The 19,727-nt window shown below is 39.2% G+C and overlaps 1 protein-coding gene across 2 annotated transcripts in view; it reads right to left on the reverse strand.

Moving 5' to 3' along the window:
* Positions 1–481: 481 nt before the first annotated feature.
* Positions 482–19,727, reverse strand: part of LOC105225565 (thyroid receptor-interacting protein 11) — a 46,949-nt gene continuing 27,703 nt past the window's right edge. For both annotated transcript variants that reach the window (XM_011204093.4, XM_049456386.1), the window contains 5 exons: positions 6,522–9,823; positions 4,984–5,147; positions 4,659–4,862; positions 1,159–1,425; positions 482–1,096 (listed from right to left, as the gene is read on the reverse strand). In XM_011204093.4, coding sequence (XP_011202395.3) covers positions 798–1,096; positions 1,159–1,425; positions 4,659–4,862; positions 4,984–5,147; positions 6,522–9,823 — 4,236 coding nt within the window. In that variant the 3' untranslated portion in view covers positions 482–797. The remainder of the gene's footprint in view (positions 1,097–1,158; positions 1,426–4,658; positions 4,863–4,983; positions 5,148–6,521; positions 9,824–19,727) is intronic.

Genomic DNA, 19,727 nt, shown 5'->3' on the forward strand with positions numbered 1-19,727 from the left:
CAAGGTACCAAGCACACAATGGATCATCTCTTGTGCATTTGTTTTGCACTAGCAAAACAACGCTTCAAACACTTGGGGTCAGCGTTTGAAAAGCTACGCTACTCCCTAACCTACTGAAAGATTCCGATAATAAAATACTTAGATGTATGGCCCATGAAACTTACTAACTCATTTCTCTCGAAAAGATCAAAGATCTCGCAAATACAATATCTCCCAATAGACACCAATATAGTAATACTGACAAATTTTGAACGTGTGGCAACTCTACACAAAGTCTGTTCTGACTTTTAAGCTTGTTATACAGAAATAATTTTACATTTATTTTGTCAACCACCGATATCTAGAGTCTACTCTAGTTTAAAGTGGCAATGAAGTTTAATTTTGGAAGAACTTTTTCTTTAACGCTTATCTTTTTATTTATTTGATCATTTTAATTATTTTCACAAACTAACGCCCTCCAGAGATAAGTCGGTTTATGATATATATTTATGTGTGTTATTTATTATACATATTTATTTACATTCATTTATAACTAGACCAAATAGTGAACAATACAAGTATATATATATTGAAAATTAAAAATAAAAAATAGAAGACATAACAGATCAGATACAACCAACACTTTAACGCAAAAACAAAAAAATCTATTGTAGATACACTTACTAATTCTAAGAGAGGATTTAACTCCGATGCAAAAGTGCTAAAGTGGTACGAGTACGCAAGTAATTTATAGTACAGTATGAGTAAAAAAATAAAGGTAACTACAGCATGAAATGCAAGAAGCGATCTTACAACAATCAAGAATCATTCAGAATATCCTTTAGAATTGAGCTGGAATTGCGCGACGGTGCAAAGTCATTCACCAGCAGGGGCTGTATAGGAATGGGCGCCGGCATGCTGGCGGCCGCAGCAGCTGCGCCACTGTTGCTCGATGTGGATACGCGGCGGGCGGACTGACTGACTGAGCCTGTTGGCGGACTGCTTTGTTGAGTGATGTTCAATAAATTGGGCATGTTGGCGTCATCGGGCTTAGGCTGTGACTCCTGTTCGAGAAATTGCACAAAAGCCTGCACCAAATTCTCCTTGGAATGTACACCTGCAAACGGAAAATAGAAATTTTAGCTATAGTTCGTACACTAAGTCATCAGAAACGTTTACCTTGCGCGCCTGCACCGCCGCCCAGTATAGCGCCCAGCCAACTCGACTGTTGCTTGTTGAGGCCCACTTTGTCCGATTCGCTTTGCGAAAAGTCCAACACAGACGAAATCATGCGCAGCACTTGATTCTTGTCATTCGGATTGCTGCTCACCACATAGCCGATCAGCAAGCTCTTTATGAGACTCTTCTCGATTTTGTCCGACTGACTAGACTCGCTGAGCTTCAGCTTCGTGGATAGCTGCTCATTCTGCTGCTTCAGCGTTTCAACTGTGGAGAATATATATGCACGTAAGCGAGTGATGTTAATTCAAGTAATGGCGAAGATAATAAACAAAAATAAAATAGGAAATTTATTAAAGTGTATAAATCATTTAGTGAGTTAATTTTCCAAGCACTTCTCTTTGCAGGCATTCATCTTTCGTTTAGTTGGTTTTTGCTTTTGTTTTTGTTTAATTTTTCCAGCGTTGTTATTTTGCATGCAGAATTGGGCGTGGCATCCGGGACAGTATGACATAAGTACTGGTAGATTTAACAAGCGATAGCACACCAGTACCTGATGTAATACTCAACCGGACGAACGCACTTAAAGGAGCCGAGTGGCACGTTCAGCATTCGTTGTGAGAGGAGTGTGGGGGTTCGTATATTTCAATTGAGGGAGTTAAAGGTTTGGAATGTGGGAAACTTCTTTACATTTGTTCACTTTAATTTTGGTTACAATTTTAAAAATGTATTGAGAACAGTGGCGGCAAAAAGTGTATGGCAGAAAACGCAGGCAATGTATGCAAATAATTATGAAAGTACCAAATCAAATCAAATTAAAGTAAAAATTAACTAAAACCAATTCAAATCATTGTGTGTATAATAAATAATCATCAACAACAAGAACAGTAGAACAAAAACAAAATGTAGAAACGGATGCAACCTCGGGCAATCTCCATATGCAACGTGAGTTCAGCATATCGAATTCGCTCACAGTTACAAATTGAGATTAACCAATTTTGCATTGGACACTAGGCACGCAAAAAAGTAGATAAATCGAGTAAATAAATGATAAATCCAAATGTGAAAAAAATCAAATTACAAATCAACATAAATTATACTGAATTAAATACAAGTAGTGGAACATAAGAGGAAGAAACTGGAAAGCGTAAGTGACTAGTAACTAAAACGGTAAATTCGAAATGAAAGATCGTGTGTAGAAAAGGACCTAAACAAAGAAAACTGAATTACTAGAGTTCTTAAAAATATAAACGCAAACTAATTAGCTGATTGTCTGGTCACGTTTGTCTAAAACAATAAAAAAAAACAAAAGTAAATAACTAAAATAAAGTATATAGAAATGTAAATTACAAAGTTAAGCTTACGAAAGTATTGAAACTATAACGGCGAATTAGCGTGATTGCAATGGGAAAAGCGAGAAGTAATGAAGGGGAAAAAATCAAATTTTAAAAATTACTTTAAGAAAAAGTATTTTGAAATTGAGTTAAAAATCAAAACTTTAACTAATTCAGTTTATTCAAAAAAATTCTATGCAAAGGAGCCTTAAACTGGAAGAAAACTTCATAGTGACGATCGATATTGATCTTTTTAGCTGAAACCACAGTTTAAAGTAGATATATATTGATTTTACAACCGCTTTTGAAGAAAGAGTTATGACTGATCTACATAGAACTTTTGCTTCGTTCATTCTGACATTGTCACGATGAAAATTGTATCTCAATGGATTATTAGCGACCAGATAAGAAAAAGACAATGCCCGAAATGTTGCGAACATATTCGAAAATGTCTACAGAGAAACACTATGTTCTAACTATAACACTAACTTCTAGATATATTTCCCAAAATTTGACATTCTGCACATATTTTACAATATTGATTGGTTCCAGTAATATATTTATTGTTGTTATTAAATTTCTTGTGAGACAATCTATAGGAAGAAGCACCCAGGAGAGTACTTAATGTGCAAGCTTACTTAAATTAAATTAATAAATCTCTATTAGAATATTACAATAAAGATTTGATACACATTGGTGAATCTCATTTGTTGGTTACCATATTTTTCTCAAGTCCAGAAACAGTGTAATTTCTATATAAAAGAACAGCTAATGTTGAGAACGCTGGTTCGGGCTATACTGCTCAGAAACAATGTTGGAGATTTGAGTAGTGAATACTTTTCAACTTGAGTTAGAATATTTAGAACGATAAAATGAAAAATTTAAATATATTATCAGCTCCATTTTTTTTTTTAATTTAGCGGTTCCATTTTCTCTTATCTGCTAAAGCAGGTTTGAAAACTTTTAAATTATTTGTTTTTTTTTACATTTAGAGTCTTATTCACAGAGTCTTCTTTACTCAGAAATATAACAAAATATAATGGAAAGCTTACTAGCTTTTCATCGTAACCTCACTCTATAATGATAGCAGAGGAAATGCAATTAACTAAACTAAAGGTAATAACTTTTACCAAATAAAAAAAAATTATAGCAAAAAGTCTCCACAATAAGAAGATTGAAACTTATTTAAATATTTTACTTATATCTCGACTGAGTGCCATAAAAATGTTAGTATGTATGTAACTATGAATTTGTGTTATATAGTAAAAACCTAAGGGTAGCAGCGCATAAAGTCGCCAAGGAAGTCACAGATTTCCATGCCGTCGAACCTTAAGTACTGCCAGCTCAGGTCATAGGCCACTTAACGCTTGTACGCGCCAGCGATGTGCCCGACGTGATGGTTAGGCATATGTGATGGAAAGGCTATCATAATTATGGTGATCGATTATGGATTTCTTACGAGCATAGCGAGTGTGACAGTGAATGATGACAGTGATTTCATAAATTGTTTCTTGTTATTATAATTATATAGCGAACTAGGTTATGTCTTTGATAGATATGGTGCTGTTGGTGTTGTGATGATGCGCATGATAATTACATATTTTTGTGATTTTTTAAACAATTTTTGTTGGGTTTTTTTCTTTTGCATTGCGATGACTACATAGAATTCGTAAAAGTGTATACCAACTGAAATTCCGAGTGTTTGAAAATTGATAAAATCCCAGAATTACCAGCTGATATTTACCTTTAAGAATCAATCAGCGTGGCTTAAGGGAAACTTTAACTTTGCAACAATTGTTAACAATTCAATAGTTTTTTTGTTATTATTAATATACATTTTCCTTGTCGTTTTTCTTTAGTATTTTCCTCAAAGCGTTAATTATTTAGAAATACTTAAACGGTTCGTTAATGCCAAATGCCAGTTTGCGTGCTGTTATTGAAGATTTCCCTTATGGCTGACGTGGTACTTGGTGGTAGGGTGCTTTGGTGGTTAGTAACAACAAATTCCAGTTTATTTATTTGCATTTAATATATGTATATACGTGTGTAATCACATATGGTTACTTGCTTTGGGTTAGTATACAAGATGCAGTTCACCAATTTTCGTTTACTTTTCACCGGTTTATTTACAATTTATATAAGTTTTGATATGAACACCATATTCACCTTCTTCGCGCAGCACGGCAATTGTGCGCTGACACCCCTCCAACTGGTCGCCGAGCCGTGCCGCGGCGCACAGGCCCTGCTTGGCCTCGCTCAGCTGCTGCTGCAGTGCGCCGATCTCCGCCTGCAACTGCGCCTGCTTCTGCTGCTCTTGCTGCAACTCCTTGCGTATGCTGTGGGTGGCGGCTTTGATGTCGTTCTGCTTGTCTGTCGGGGCAAAGAGAGTAAAGTTATAATAATTGATGAAACATTCAAGCCAAGTCTACTTATTTTGGTTTTATTTTTAATTTTACATGATTTTCTTAGTTGCGTCGATTTGCCAACTCACCATTTTGGAACTGCTCGAGCGCGCACTGCAGATTGCACAACGCCGCCTGATTCTTCGACTCTCGATCTTCGGCCAAGCTCAGCTTGTTCACTAACTCGTCGCGCTGCTGTATCACAAGGGCGTACTGCGCTTGTAACGTCTCGGCGTGCTGATTGGCGCGTATACTGTGGAAAATTGAAGAATGCGTTAGTTAAATTTATTTTCTTAGAAATTATGATAGCCCTAGGTGCATAAATGTAATTTGTTTTATGGCCATTACGAAACTAATGAATTGCCTTGAAGCGTACCAGCGCTGGCCCCGCGAACAACCACCGGCGACCAGCCACCGGCCCCCGCGTGCCGTAACGCGTCCACCCGCCCGCGCAAATGTTCTAATTTTGCTATGGCATTGCAAATGCGCATTGGTTGCAGTTGTACTAATGGCTCAGAAGCAGCAGCAAGCGCCAAACGGCTGTGCTGACACCGATCGCACTAAAATATCACCTGCTGCCCTCTGGCAGCACCTACACCGCCGCGCTGCCGAACTCAACTAATTTCGAACGCTTTGTGACACGTTATCGCTTGGCAAAGCAATTGCCATGAGTCGTGACGAAGCTTAACGAAAGGCTTAAAAGCGATAACAGTTACTATTGCTGCTGCTGCTGTTGTGTGGTTGCCTTGTTGCCGTGTGCGCCGGTGCAATAATGGCGTAAACCGAAGAAAAACAAACAGAAAGCACGGCAAAGGCACAGGCACGATGACGAAACGTCGGTAATTTCATGCTCCGCCAATGTATACAGTCGTTGTTGCCGTCCGTGTGTGTGCATTTGGCTGGCTGGCTTTGTCTCGGTCTTCGCGTTGTATGCGCTGCCCGCCCCCGCCGCGTGCGGACGCTTGGAGCTCAAAACATATTGTTTGCCCGATAATTAGGTGATAATTTTTACTATACTTTCAAGGCGTTTTCTATTTTTAATGCTTACTGTACCCGCAACGCCCAGCGCGCAACGCGCAACGCGGCAGGTGGAGCGAAATAATACTCGTATCTCAGTTTGTGTAAATACATAAGCATACAAGCAAACATGTGTGTATGTGTGAACTAACACTTGAGTACACAACGCCAAGTATGGCGTTACCAACACAAATATATCTACAAAGAACTTATAAATTTCATAAAAGCACGTTTCCCTATTTCAATGCAATTTAATTACCTCGAAATATTCTAATTTTTTTCCACACTTTTAAGCTGTTTGCCATTCTTCTCGGCAAAATATATTAAAAACACATTTTCTGGAATTAATTATTAAAATTCGGTCTCCACCGAACGAGAAACTCTTTCGAAAAATTTAGACACATTCATTATTTATCCCCTGCGCTGAGCTCCCGTTGCTTCACATGGCATATAACACACTTGACCCATGATAAACCCAAAAGAAGTTTTTTAGACCCCAACTCTCGTACTGAAATCTCCTTCAAACATCACATCTCTAAACGACGAACTAACCAAAGCCAACACGTATAGCTTCCTTTTCACCACACCACACACAAGATATTATAGTTACCTTGCCGATGTGTACGCATTGCTTGATTTCGCGACGTCGTCCTGCAGCGCAACCATTTTAGCTTTGGTCTCCTCCAGCTCACGCTGCATTTCGACCGTCTCCTGTGTGTGCAAGTCCTCGATCTCCAGCAGATGCTCTCGTAGCCGCTCCAAATCCTTACGAATGGCTACGTTCTGCTCTTCCACGTCCGCCTTCTCCTGATTCACCAAACGCTGATTGGTCTGCTCCGTCAACAAATTGGTTGTTAATATGTCGGACTTCTCTTTGAGGAATTTAATTTGATCCTGCTGCTTTTCCAACTCTTTGCGCAGTTCGCTGAGCGTGCTCTCATGCGTCGTGCACTTATCATAAGGTGTCACTTGAGCGGTTTGTTGTTGCTGCTGTTGCAGGAGTCCTTGCAAGCGTTGGATTTCGGTGTAGTATTGCATGTTCTCGGCATGCTTCTGTTGCAACGCCTTAATCATTTCGTTCTTCTCGTAGTTCAACGTTGCGACGGACTTCTGCAGATCAACTGTTGCCAGGAGTTCGGCTTCCAGTTGGGTAATGCGTGTGATTGCAGAGGCATCATTGCTGGTGGATGTGACTGACGATTCTTGCAACGCCTTCAGCTCGTCACTATGCGCTTCACACTTCTTCTTTAGCTCTTCGAATTCGTTTAGAAGAGTTTCTTTCTCCTGCTTCAGTTGCGTTAACTGTTCGACATTTATTTTCTGTTGCCGTAACTGTTCACTCAGTTCGTCCTTTGCCTTTCCGCTCTCCTCCAGAAGTATACGTGAAGTTTCCAATGCTTTCTCCTTTTCAGCAACTAACTCTTCCAGTTCATGCACTTTATCAACGGACAAATCCAAATTGGTTTGTGCTTGCAGCAGTTCTTTCTTTTGACTTTCTAACACTATATCTTTCGCCAATAAGTTCTCTTCTAACCCGCGATTAAGCGAAGAGAGGTTATCGAGTTTCTTCTGCATTTCACCGCTACGATCCTCTTTCAGATTTTCGTCTAGGCGCTTTATCAGCATATCTTTTTCCAGAAGGCCTCTTTCGGCTTCCTCTCGTTTTATTATAGCTTCCTGCAATGCTGCTTTCTGTGTCTGCAGCGCTGCTACCAGATCCGCGTGATCTTTGCTCAGATGCGCCAATTGGCTCTCTAAATTTTGACATTTCTCCTCGGCGTTCTTCAGTAGCGCATCGTCGTCAGTTTGCTTAGAGTCCAACGATTTCTGCTCGTTCAATTCGAAAAGCATATTTCCCTTTTCGATTTCCAATGTTTCAAGCTGTATTTTAAGTTCTTTCTCAGCACTGCGCAATTCCTCACACTGTTGTTGGGCGGCGCGCAATTCCTCAGTCAGCGTCTGTTTCTCTCGCTCCAGCTCTTCGTTTTTCTCTTTCTGTTCTACGTATTCCTGTTCTAACGTCTCGTTCATTTTGGAGGCTTCTTCTAACTCGGCTTCTAAATCCATAACACTCTGCTCATTGTGCTCCTGTATCGTCTCGAGCTTGTTGCGCTTATAGTTCTCTAGCTCGTTCAGCAGTATCTCATTGTTCTTCATTAGCTCGTCACATTGTAGTATGTATTGGGAAATGTCTGCTTCTAGCGTCTTTTTCTCATGGTCCCAAACCAGTTTACTATCCTGCAGATCGAGCAGTTCTTCGGACAGTCGAGATATATTGCGTTCCATTTCGTTAACGGTTCTCGTAACACGTTCCTGCACTGCTCGACAGGCCTCCTCCATTTCACCGGTGAGTTTTGACTTGATGTGTGAGCTAAGCAGCTCTTTTATTTTGTCTACAGTCAGGGGCTCATCGTCATCGGCATCCAGATCAGTGATTTCTTGCTTCTCTTCTGCAATGGCTTCTCTAAACTTCGAATGTGCTATAGACTCCATTTCGGCGCGCAAGGTTTCGTTTTCCTCGTTCAATGATTTGATGCGTTCGGCTAACTCCGCGCTGTAATTCTGCGTCTCGGTTTCGGCTTCTGCATTCAGGCGTAATTGTTGATTTTCCACTATGAGATTTTGAACTTTACTTTCTAATTCTGTAATTCGCTCCTGTGTAGCACGCATTCCCTGTAACTCTATCTGAAGAGTTTCTTTTTCACTCTCGGAAAACAGCAGTCTCTTCTCCAGTTCTAAAACATTCTGCAAATTTTCCTTCATATTTAATATCTCTGTTTCGATCTTGCCTTTCTCCTCAGCTAAAGTTTTCAATTGCTGTTGCGCGATGACAGCTTCCGCCGCCTTTTCCTTCAAAGACTCCAACTTTTCTTGTTGTTCTTCGAGTTCTTCTCTTGCTAACTTAAGAGCTGTATCAGTTTCTTCACAACGCGTCTGCAGCTCTTGCACATTCTCACGCAATACCGTCACCGCCAGCTGCTTCTCCATCTCACTGTCCTGTAGTTTCAGTGCTAAACTGCCGTTTTCCAATGTCAATTCTGAAACGCGATTTTCTAATTGCACAATCTTGTCCTTAAGCTCCTCCTTCGTTGGCGGCGTGGCTGGACCCGATGAATTGGCATCACCATCACGCACCACAATGAATTCATCGTCGCTGTGTTTACCCATTGAACTGGTCGAAGACTCGGATGTTTTCTTCTCTTTCATTTGCTTGGCGTCCTCCAGTTCTTTCGTTAGCTGGTCCACACGCTGTTGTAGCTCCATCATTTGATCTGCAGACTTATCTGCTAGACGCCCAGCTGACTTAACCTTTTCAATTAACTCTACATTATCTAGCGTTTTCTTATCGAGGAGCGCCTGCAAATCGGCCATGTCTTCAATGGACTTCTTTACCTCGGCTTCATAGTTGGTAACCTGCATCTGCAACTGCTGGTTCTCGGTCTCAAAAGCTTTCTGCTGTTGCAACACAGTATCCAACTGCTTCTTTAAACGCGCCATCTCGAGTTCACTGTTAATGAATTTGTCAGCGTGCTCCTTTTTCAGGGCCTCATAGCTAGTGGTAACAGCACTGAGTTTCTCCTGAAGTTCAGTTTTCAGCTCAAGCACATTCTGCATGGCCAGATTATGTTGACTGTCCAACTCTTCGAGAGACAAACTCAGCTGTTTATTCTCCTCCTCCAACTGCTTGTTGCGCTTCTGTAGCGTAGCGGTCTGTTCATTCGCACCACGTTTCCTGGAGGAAGTCTGCGCGCTATGACCCAGCGGAACCTCCTCCAAGGTAATATTGACCATTTCATTGCCATTGCCGCTACTCGAGGATTGGGAAGAGTGGTCGTTGTCGGATTTGACGTTATCTGGCTCCCAGCACCAGCTATCTTCAAGCGGAGGCGACGCATTTTGGTCCTTCGTAGGCTGAAATGAGCAGAAGGAAATTGTTACAGATTAAAAATTTGTTAGTTGGGAAAGTCTGATAGAGTTGGATTTGCTCTTTACGAAGGTCTGGCCGAATAAAAGATATATTTTTATAACAAGAAAATATATATAGTCAAGGTCAATAAGGACATGTAGTGTTGCTGCTTATAAGAAGCCTTTATGATGTTCTGAAGAGAGAAGCAACGCTTACCACTTGAACGTGGGTCTAGAAGGCTCAGATTACTATAAAGCATTGGAGTAGGACTGAGCCATGCGCCATGTTAAGACAAATGGAACATCACGAACTCTGTTAAAGACTTTGAAGTTTTGTCAATGCTCTACTCGCACCCAAGAATTCCTCAACGGTGTGCATCTAATCTGGCCAAGGCTCACAAGTTGTCCCACTGTGGGCCCGTTCAAAGCACTTGGCTTTGCAGCATCATTCCGTTTTTTTTCTGCTGTGGCTTTATTGCGTACCAAAGTGCATAGGTAAATACTTGGATAAGCGTAGTTACGTAGGTTGCGTGCGAGTTCGTAAAGCTCGCGTCTGCTTTCGAGTGTGCGTGCATCTCTACCCAGTCGTTCCGCTATTTTCGAAGTCATTCAAGCGACAAGAAATGCAAAGGCATTGACGACAATCAGCCAGCAGCAGCGACAGCAAAAATAAAACTGCCGGCCACAATGGCAACAACAGCAGCAACAACATCAGCAGCGGTCAACAGGTTCGCACAGTAGCCGTGGATGCCGCAGCGGCATTGCAATTTGGCTCGTCATACACCATTGTGCGGAATAATTTCACTGCTATATTACCAACCGGGCGAAGGGGCTTACACATACATACATCAAGTCGTATGAACCTAAGTGAATACCCAACACAGCAAATGTGCTGGCATTTTAAAAAGGCTTTAGGCGCCTAAGATACCGTTCGAGATTCGGCTCTCGAGTACTGCATGAACAGCAGCCACATGGCTCACTGGGTTGCACAGCCCACATTGCAGCGTTTATAGCCGCGTCGACGTGCTCAAACAGCTTTCGACCGCTTTATGATCGTGCGACTGTTGTTCTCGTTGATCGTTGGCTTTGGGGCAGCCAAAGAAGATGCATTTGCTTAAGGCATTTGGAGAGCTTAGCGAACATTAAGCGAACCGCAGATGACCCCGCCCGAGCCAGCTAATAGAAAAAGCCTTCCCACAACCAGCAACAACAACTATTGGGTTAGTTCAGCTTAGTCATTTATGCGTCCAAGTTATGTTTACTCTTTACTTTGCCAGCACACAACACACACACACGCACACGCACATACGTAAAGCATAAATTGCGCAATGCACTTTGGTAAGCACGCGCATGCGTGCGCCTTTGCACGCGGTGCAACTGGGTCAACTCTAATTGCATGCGAAGCAAAGCAATTGTAATGGTCACCGCACTTGCAACACGCCCGTTGTTCTTTGCGCCTCAAGCCCGACCCAGTCAAGGCCCTTTGTGCGAATAAAATTGAGTTGTTTTAACATAATTTTTATTATCTGCAACGCACCTCACGCAGCTTGCCCACAAAGTAGAAATGAAAGAATGTGTTTTCAGCTGAAAAAACTGTTAACTACTCATACACACACACATATATAACATACAGCTGCCAAGAAGTGCCCAAAACAATGAAGCTCAAATATTAGCTTCCTTCGACAAACAAAATTTCATTTCGCAAAAACAAAAGCAACAACAAAAAACATAAGTACTTTTGTATAGACGCTGGGAGCTGTGCACTTGACATGTTCGCTGCTTTGTCAGCTAGTTAAGTCAGTGAGCAAATAGTTGCTTAATTACTAAACAGAAAATATTGCTGGGAACACCCAAAAATTACAAAGCAAAGATACATCTAAAATGTTTAAGTCAAATGTAGCGCTTATTTATGGGTCTTTAGCTGATTGGGACTCACCGCCTTTGTATGTTATGGAATTCCCTATTTTTAACGCTGTTTCAATGTTTTAAACGAAATCGAGTCAAAGCAAATACAATTCATAATATAACTAATAAAATTGAATAATTTTAAGTAGACAAGTAAATATTTGAACGCCTTAGCATACTTAGAAAGTTAGTCGCTACCGACAACTGTATTAACACTGTTCTTAAGTCCACTCTCGAGAAAAATTTGTGGAGTTATCAAGTTCTGTTTTTCATGCTCAGATGAAAATCGAAAGGTATAACTTGCTGAACAAAAGTCTTGAGTTTCTAACGTCTACAGAGTATCGTCCGGAACCAATCGTTACAATTCTTAAATTTTCTTCTTTCATAATAGGCTCCTTCTGCGTCGATGAAGCGCTGCCAGCGCGATTTCCAAGCATTGAAGGCGTCACGGAAGGCATTCTCCGGAATAGGCTTGAGAGCCGGGATGTATGCTGCTTGGATCCTCTCTGTCGTCTCAAAATGCTTGCCTTTCATGGGCCTTTTTAGGCAAGGAAACAAAAAAAGTTCGGGGGGCCACGTCTGGGTTGTAGGGCGGCTGCAGATGCCGGCCTTGGTTAGGTAGCTATTCACAAGAAAGGCGAGTGAGCCAGGGCATTGTCGTGGTGCAACTTCCAATCAGCTGCGATGTCTCGACGGACCAGATTGACTCTTCTTTTGAGTATCTTGAGGACTTCCACGTAAAATTTGGCGTTGACGATTTTTCCAGGATTAACTAATTCATGGTGGACGATGCCTCTGATGTCAAAAAAGACAAATAACATCGTTTTCACTTTGAATTTGCTCACTGTTCCCTTTTTTGGGCGAGGAGACTCCGGGCCTCCAAAAAGGCCTGGTGCCACCGAAACATACTTCTTGCTAAAGCAACATCCAGGTGCTCTTAGACAACTGACCAGCCGCTCGTTCGTTAGCTAGGAACGCCCTGTACCGAATCCAGTCGGTGCGCGCACGCTCCGAAGTACGGTCGCGGCGGAAGAAAATCAGTCCTATTACTTTCCGGACAAATTTGCATTTAATGGAAATCTCTAATTTTGATTCACATTACACACACACAGTGACTTGATCAAAATAATATTTAGCCTGGCGATGACTGCGAGTGTCATCAAAAAGCCTTAGACTGGAGAACCCTTTTAAAAGAGTAGTGTTAAAAACACTGCCTACAATTAGGCGCATTTTTCAAAAGCACAATTTTTTTTATTTTAGCGAAGACGCACACCACCAAATGCCTTATTTAAAAGTGTTGTGGAAAAGTAGTTTAAATACAAGCGCAGTCCGTTTAGATTCGTATTTAGTCATAAAGCACACCTTGTATTTAGGAAAAATGTATTTTAAATAACAAATTTATACCTAAAAAGAGCAAAAAGCAACCTTGAAACACGCTGTAACTGTACTTTATCTGCTTAACTTTGGAAGCAGCCATTTGCTGATGCATATTATATAAATACATAAATATATTTATAGCCCAGGCACTTTTCTGCCTTTGTTTAAATATATACGTGCACTCATACATGCATACATACATCTACCAATTTGCATATATATTAACTATTTATTGGAGCACTCCTGATAATTGCGATTTTTTCGTGGAAAGCGCAGATAAAATGACACCCACAAAAAAAAATATAATAAAATAAAATTAGTTCATTACACCATTAAACTCATGTATATACACACGTTTAGTAAATATTCTATGAATTTGCTATTAAGCACCCTTTAGAGTGTGTGTATGGGTGTGTGAACACATAGACACTCCACTCTTGCGGTTTTTGCTCGAGTTGGTTGTGTCATTGTGGCTTCTGGCTTTGTGTGCACGTTCGCCATATTTTGTGCAATTACGCGTACAATTTCACCACCTTTTCGCGAGCGCACTAATTTCAATTAGCACCTCGCCAGGTTTTGCATTCATTCGTTTGCTTTTTTTCTGCCCGTCATTTATCTATAATAAAAAAGCGCATATGTGCATTTGCCTTTTCGCTTATCGGCACTGGCGCAAAGCAATGAATACATAAAATACAACTCTGAATACACACACACACACACTTAGACATACAGACAGACAAATGAACTCATTTCTAAACTTGAAACCTTCACATCGCATTTTTTTCGTTTCGGCACTGTTGCTGCTAACTTTTTAATTAATTTCTTAAGATAATGGGTGATCCAAGTAGAGGTACTTTTTTCAATAGCCTTAACATCAGTCGAAATGCTCGAACGAGTCATTGAGAATTGAACCATCTGACAAGTAGTCGTGGCCAACATTTAAAAGAGAAAATCTTCAAAAAATAAATGCCAATGAATATTCTTTCGAATTATAATAAACATTTCTCGAAAAATTTCAAGGTTCTGTGTTTTTTCTTTAAAAAAAGTAAGGAATCTCAAAGTGGAGCACCCTTTAAAAGTTGCACCGAAGCTACGATATCCTTCACTTGATTTTACTCGTTCAGTTTGGATAGCAACTATATGCTATAGTCATCAGATGAACGGTCTAAAGCTTTTGACGGACCAGTTCACGTATATGCAGACACACAGACGGTCAGACGGACATGACTAAATCGACGCAGCTCCTCTCACTAATCATCCTTACATGTACGTATATATTTTATAGGGTCTCCGACGTCTCCTTCTGGGAATTAAAAACTTCGTGATAAATTATACTCTGTTCTGGGTATAAAAGTATCCAAATGTATGTAGGCAATCTCATTGCATAAATTCACCGCATTTACCGCAAGTATTTAATTATTTTCAAACATAAATTTTAGTATTTATTGTATATGACGAAGCGTAGCACAGAAGGAGGCCAGGCAAACATATGTAAGTATGTACTATAAACATACACCATTACATATTTGACTTAAATCGTCACATTTTATTTTGTTTAGTGATTTCAATTATCAACGTTATCCAGATTCAACCAAGAATTGTCTTTCAATCATTTTCTGAGCGCTGATCAATTTATCTCCACTTTTTTAAAAATAAATTTTAAGTCAGTTTTTTCGTTATTGAACGATAATTGAAGATCGAAAATCGAATCGAATTTTAGGTCGAAGTGAGTTTTTCGTTCGATTCTAGAAGTTAGAGTGAGACATTCTTAAACTTGCCTATGTTGGGCATTTTCGATTATTTGTTAATTATTTATTTTATAAATATGTATATATTTTCATTGAATCTAAAAATACACACAACAAAATACCAAATGTGTTTACATACCGAAATTTCGAGATGAAGGAGCTTTTTTTTCAAACAAATTTAATAAATGGAAATAAAACTCCATAATGGTTTTAAGTGGAAAACCATAAACCACAAAACAGCTGCACAAATTGTTTGTTAAGGAAAAAAACTGAAATACAAACATATTTCTAGCTCGTTTATTTTTTTTTTTTTTAATTTGCGCAAAACACTTGCTCTGAAAGCCAATAAATGTCAGTTGGTTTCTTTAATAATAATGTCGCTATTTCAATTAATATTTTTATGCTCGAGATAAGCCTGGTGATTGCTGGCCATTTAAAATGAAATATGAGCCGTTTGAATATGTATGTAACTGAGCAAAGCAACCGTGGTGCAAAGAGGAGCAACTGGGCATGAAGTTATTCAAAATATTTTGCAGTTTTAAATGCTAAATTCGAGAAAAATAACTGTGGTTAAAAATGTAATATTTGTCAACTTAAAAGTTAGGAGTATGTCTTCGCTAAGATGTGTGACATTTGGTATAGTGCCTAATTGTAGGCTATACTTACAAGTTGGGTGTGTGTCTTTGCTAAACTCTGTGACATTTAGTAACGCGATCAATTGTAAGCAATATTCCAAACAGTTATGTAAAAATCGTTTGCAGCGTTCGTGTTCTCATTTGAAGCAGACGATCTGCTGGTTATGTGCATTTACTCTAAAAAAAAAAGTCACTCTCTAGTTAGCAAACATAGCATATATTTTACCAATAACAATTATAAAATATTTTCGGCGATCGGTTCATTATAAATGATATTGCATGAAGGCAATCGCGAAATTTCACATATTTATGTGAATATGTAAACAAATAAGAGATGCGAGCGCTAAAAACTTGGGCGCCAAACTGTGTACTCTGGTGTCTTGGAGGCGATCAGGCGTGCTTTACGTAAGCGTCGAAGCGCCTCTGCTCTGTAGTTAAGCTCATGTTTTGCGTGGTAATCCAGCGAGATGGTTGCAATGAATTTTAATTGAAAACAAACAAGTCGAGTGCAAAGAAACAAAACTAAAAATTATTGTAATAAAAAATATTCAAAATTATGCACAGTTGGAAATTATGATTTTTTATTAATATATAACAAAATTTACAAGAGTGTTTTAAATTAAATTAATTTTAAAAACAAAAAAAAAATGCGGCATCATATATGCTATATACATACATATATAAAGTCTTAAAGAAACCCTTATTGTTTGAGGAAAAATAATTAATTTGAGCAAAGAATATTTTATATGGTTTTATATGGCAACAAACACCAAAAGCGTTAATTGAAATACTTTTACATAAATTATGTTAATTATGTATGCACGTTCGTCTGTAATTCCACCCACAAGTTTCGAGCGCTGCTCAAGCGCGCATTTGTGGTTTAGTAATCGCTCAATGCGAGACACATTTTCCAACAAAATCCAACTAATTTCAATTATACTCGGTCGAAGCGTTGCCTGATTGGCGCACAATGGAAATGCAAATGCATAAAACTCACTCAAAACTGTCACATACATACAGACATTTCTATTGGCACTTTTGTGAAAAATGGTTCGCGTGCAAGTTTTACAGCCCAATAAAAACGGTATATTATTAGTTGAGTGACGCTATATGCAGTGCACGAAGCATACATATTTATACCATATATACATATGAACACATGCACACACAACACTCCTGCATATAACATACTCAATATAAATGCTAGGGTATCGTAAATTATGTGCATCGGAAGAAGCAAATGTCACGTTAAAATGTCGAAATAAAGCGCTTAAAAAATATAAAAAATACCGGCCAACTACATACATTCCGGGCAGAGAAGGTTCGAAAATTTCTATTTTGATTTTTATATTATTTATGTTATAAATGGTTACTTTTTGTCAGCTCTTAGGTTTTTATTGATGATAAGTCTTGATATGTTTCTGTTTTTGGTTTGTGTGGCCTTCAGTTCCATCAATATTTTGAAATTTTTGCAACTGCGCCTAAATGTAGGCATGTTGGAATTCGTTACCTACAAGCAAGTGTTGAGATTTCTATCAAAAAAATTATGAACTCCTGTTAACTGAGAATTTAATAATGTCAGGAGCTTCACAGATACCGATATATCGATTTTACAGCTTTCGATATACCGACAGGGCTTCTATCTTAGAAATTTAGAAGTCAGAAGCTCTGGAAATTAGCTATTCTTCCAAGTAAAATATTTCAACAGCAAATGCTTCAACAAATGAATTACAGAACAGATCTGGCTTGACAATTACTACTAAATCGCGACCCAAACTGCCTCTCGAACTCAATGTTGCGCTTATTTCAAAGGCATGCTGCAATAAACAAGAGACTATCTAACAAAGCTTGCTTTGAAGGCAATTACAGAATTAAATTGTCAGCTTTTAAAAAGGAAGATCCACAGCACAAGTGTCAGAAATAGATAAGACTGCGCCAAAAAGTGGCCGTGACAGCTTGAACAGCTGGCGCCAGCTGAGCGCTGACTGAAGTTTGGGGCCATTGTAAGCGAAAAGCATATTTTTCACAAACAACACTTTAATATTATTATAATACTTGAAGCAAATTAAATGCAAGATCGAAATCAATTGCGCGCCGTGGCAGGTGCTTTGCCAAAGTCTGGCCAGCAATTTGTTGCAACAGACAAGCGGCGATGACGGCTTTTTTCGATTGGACTTCAACATACACGAATGCGCAAATTAATAATAGAAATTTGCAGAACTACAAGGCAAATATTTGTATTTACAAATACACACACAGATGTGTACATGCAACAGCGGCAAAGTTGCTTGCGCCGACTGGCGCGTTGCGGCGTTGATAAGATTATCAGCGCAAGCGATCGCCATTAAAGGAACGGTGCGATCGTTGGTCACTGGCGCATAATGAGAAATATTGCAATTGCAGATGCCGTTGACACTTGTGGGTGTGTTGGTCGCTGCAGTGCTTGACTTGGGCCGCAGCGCAGCGAGGGTGCGGCGCAGCGTTGGCAGACATAGCTACAGATAAGGCGAAAGGTAAAGATTGGGCGGCATCTATAAAGCTTGTATGCAGTTAAAAAGCAATAATAACAAGAGAATCAAGGAATCTTTAATATCAAATAAGTTTCGCGATAAGGGGAGCAGTGAAGCAAGCAGTTAAATGCGCAAATACAGTTATGGTAAAGCAAACAGCAAGCAAGTTGGTGAGCATATTTTTTAAGCAAAATTGAGTTCCTGAGTTGAATATTCAAGCAGTTTCGGGTTTCATATGTACCATATATGTATGTATATCATGAGAGTACACTTTATTTTAATTTTATATTATTAAACTAACAAAATGTGCTTAATTGTAGGCAATAGTTTGCTGTCGTTTATTCATTATATGGTTGCCTATATTTAGGAGCGGAACTTTGCTTCCATTCTGGAAATTTCGATGAGAAAGGTGCACCTCGCACTGGTCGATCTATCGTTGAAAAAGTCGATGGAATTATGGAAAATATTAACCAGGACCGTCACATAAGCAGCCGTGACATCGCTAAGGAACTTAACATTTATTATCAAACGGGTTTGAACCATTCAAAAGTGGCTGGCTACAAAAAGAACATGAGTTGTTAACAACTGCAATTCTTTGCTGAAACGAAATGAAATGGAACCAATTCTGAAGCGAATGGTAACAGGAGACGAAAATTGGATCAAATACGATAATAATGTGAGCAGAAGATTGTGCTCCAAGCGTAGTGAAGCTCAACAAATGTTCGCAAAGCCAGGATTGACGCCTCGAAAGACTATGCTGAGTGTTTGGTGGGATTGTAAAGGAATCATCCTCTATAGCTGCTCCAGTCTGATCGAACGATTGATCCTACATTTTATTGTCAACAACTGAAGCAAGCAATCGAAAAAAGCGGCTAGAACTGATCAACAGAAAGTGTTTCGTCTTCCATCAGGATAACGCTAGACCACACACATCTTTGATGTCTCTGCAAAAACTGGGAAAGCTTGGCTGAGAAGTTTTGAGACATCCACCATATAGCCCTAACCTCGAACCATCGGACTACCATTTGTTTCGGTCAATGTAGAGCTCCCTTATTGCAGTAAAATTGCCTTCAAGAGTAGTCTGTGAAAATTACTTGTCGCAGTTTTTCGCCGAGAAACCAGGAAAGGTCTCCACTGATGGAAAAATCTCTCTAGCGGCAAAATGGCAAAAGTGGTCGACCAAAGTGGTACATATTAGGTTCGTTAAAGTTGATTACGAATATAAAAACAAAAAATAGTTGAAGTTTGATTAGAAATACGATACATGCCTGGAAATAAGCGAAGGAGATCAAAACAAAGAGAAAGGGAGTTGCAAAGACAAAACCAACAAAATTTTCAAACTTCAACGGAGCGTAAGTTTTTGCTTGCTTATTTTGCATTTTTAAAAGAAAGTAACTTAGCTATAAAACTTCCGTTTAGAGTGCAAATCCTGTTAGAAATTGTACTTTGCAATACTCCTCATGAAATGTGTCATAAAACTTTATGAAAACTATAAAATTAAAAATATAATAATTAAAAAAAAAATCATATAAATAATCATTTTGACTCATGGCATTATCATTAAATTGTAAGCCATGTGCTATATATAAAACTCTTATTATCTCAGATTTATTTTACTGTAAGTCGCTCTGCTTTCTGTCACATGAAGACTTCAAATGTAAATTGTCAATATTTTTTTACTAAATAAGCTTCAATGAGTGCCACTTGATTGTTCTTGGCGTAACTCTAATAAACA

The sequence above is a fragment of the Bactrocera dorsalis genome, chromosome 4 (genome assembly GCF_023373825.1).
Source record: "Bactrocera dorsalis isolate Fly_Bdor chromosome 4, ASM2337382v1, whole genome shotgun sequence".
Taxonomy (NCBI): domain Eukaryota; kingdom Metazoa; phylum Arthropoda; class Insecta; order Diptera; family Tephritidae; genus Bactrocera; species Bactrocera dorsalis.